At 53.8% G+C, this 1,622-nt stretch overlaps 1 protein-coding gene across 1 annotated transcript; it reads right to left on the bottom strand.

Moving 5' to 3' along the window:
- Window positions 1-189: 189 nt before the first annotated feature.
- Window positions 190-1,562, bottom strand: LOC120614206 (UPF0764 protein C16orf89-like; the record flags this gene model as incomplete). The annotated part of the gene is made up of 2 exons (XM_039876990.1): window positions 190-371; window positions 1,413-1,562. Coding segments are annotated over 2 exons (305 nt in total), but the record flags the coding sequence as incomplete, so codon positions are not given.
- Window positions 1,563-1,622: the final 60 nt, after the last annotated feature.

The following is a 1,622-nucleotide window of genomic DNA, read 5'->3' on the forward strand; positions in this document are numbered from 1 at the left end:
AGAGGGGTTGGGTGACTGAACCAGGCTGGCCGCCTTGGGTGGAGAGTCGGGGCAGGCTCTCATGTCATGGTGGGAGAGGGTGGTGTCAGGGTGGTTCTGGAGGAGCTGCTCCTGGTTTTGCACAAACCCTTGGGGACCTGGAGAGTAAGTCAACAGAAGGACTGGCAGAGAGCAAGTGCTTTGGGGTTTTTGGGAAGCAGGGCAAGTGCAGGGGGCCTACCCAGTTCCCAGCAGCTGCACCAGGCACAAGTCGCTGTGTTCCTCTGAGAAGGAGTCCTCAAGCTCAAACTTGGAGTACACCATGGAGGTGTTGGTATCCATCCAGACGTGTGGGAGCTTCCAGAACCCAGGCTGGATGGTTGGCTGGAACTCTGGCAGAAGGAGGAGGGTGGGGGAAGACACTGGAGCAGTGGGCCACACTGCGTTTAGCTGCCCTGCCCCCAGGCTCCTGTGACTCAGAGCCAAGGAACCAGGTGTCCTTTCCTGGGCAGCCCTGACCACACTTGGGTGTCTGCTCAGGGCTCTAAGCCTCACCTGCTGGTTGGGCATTGTGTTTGAAACACTCAGGAGGCTATTTTTCTAAAACAAACAAACAAACAAACACACAAACAGAAAAACATTAAAAAAGGCACTAGAATAGTGTTGTAACAGGCTTTAGCTAAATCCACTGCATCTATGGAAGCTTGAACATATAAAAAGGGTAAGTTGACTCCCTTGGTTCAGTTAGAAAATGGATCTCCTTCTTGAGGAAGATGTGGGCTGGGAGAGTCTTAGGGACCAGGCCTTGGGAGAGGGTAGAGGGCCTCCACTGCAGAGAGGGAGGCAGGGGCTAAGGAGGGCTGGGCCGCAGTCATGTGCCGCGGGGCGTGCACATGTGCTGTGATTCTGGGATACAGGGTAAGATGATGGGTTGGTTTATAATTCCTCCCCGCCCCCTACAATAACTGAGGCCAGGCTTATAGGATCGGGCCCTTGGTAGGGTAACTCAAGGCTGATGAGAAGAGACTCTCAGTGTTATAAGGCATAAGAGAGATGCTAGCAGGATACTAATGTTTGCTGTGCAAAGGGCTGAATTACCGTTTAGATTCCCACCTTCTGGGATAGGCCCTCCTCTACCCTCTGGTCTAGGATGAAGGCCCCCAAGCCTGGGCACCAGCTGAACAAACAAGGGGGGACATTTCCCTCCTTTCCATCTCTTCTTGTGTGGGTGGAATAAGTCATTTCAATCTGAAGTCCAGGATGAGCAGACATTCCCCAGGGTCAGCCTGTGGCGTGCTCAGCCGACAGGACACTTTCAGTAACAGGTTGTCCCAGACATTCCCTGGCACTCAAGGAGCCACACTAGGTTATTTGAGTAAATGTTCCCAGAGGCTGTGTTCCCAAGGAAATGGGATTCTACCCCACGCCATTACCTCTTAGGTACTGGGGATCACTCAGCTTGAGGTAGAAAATGGATCTGTGGAGGAGCGGCTCCAGCTTTTGCACCAGCTTCCCCACGCGCAGGCTCAGTGGCTGCAGCCGGGGGTCCTGGGCCCACGCCTCCTGAACGCCTTTCAGCTGCACTGGAAGGGGACAGAGTTCATTCACTCCACCATGTGACAAGCCATGTGGACAGGAAAAGA

Source organism: Pteropus medius, unplaced genomic scaffold (genome assembly GCF_902729225.1).
Source record: "Pteropus medius unplaced genomic scaffold, Ma_sr-lr_union100, whole genome shotgun sequence".
NCBI classification, from domain to species: Eukaryota; Metazoa; Chordata; class Mammalia; order Chiroptera; family Pteropodidae; genus Pteropus; species Pteropus medius.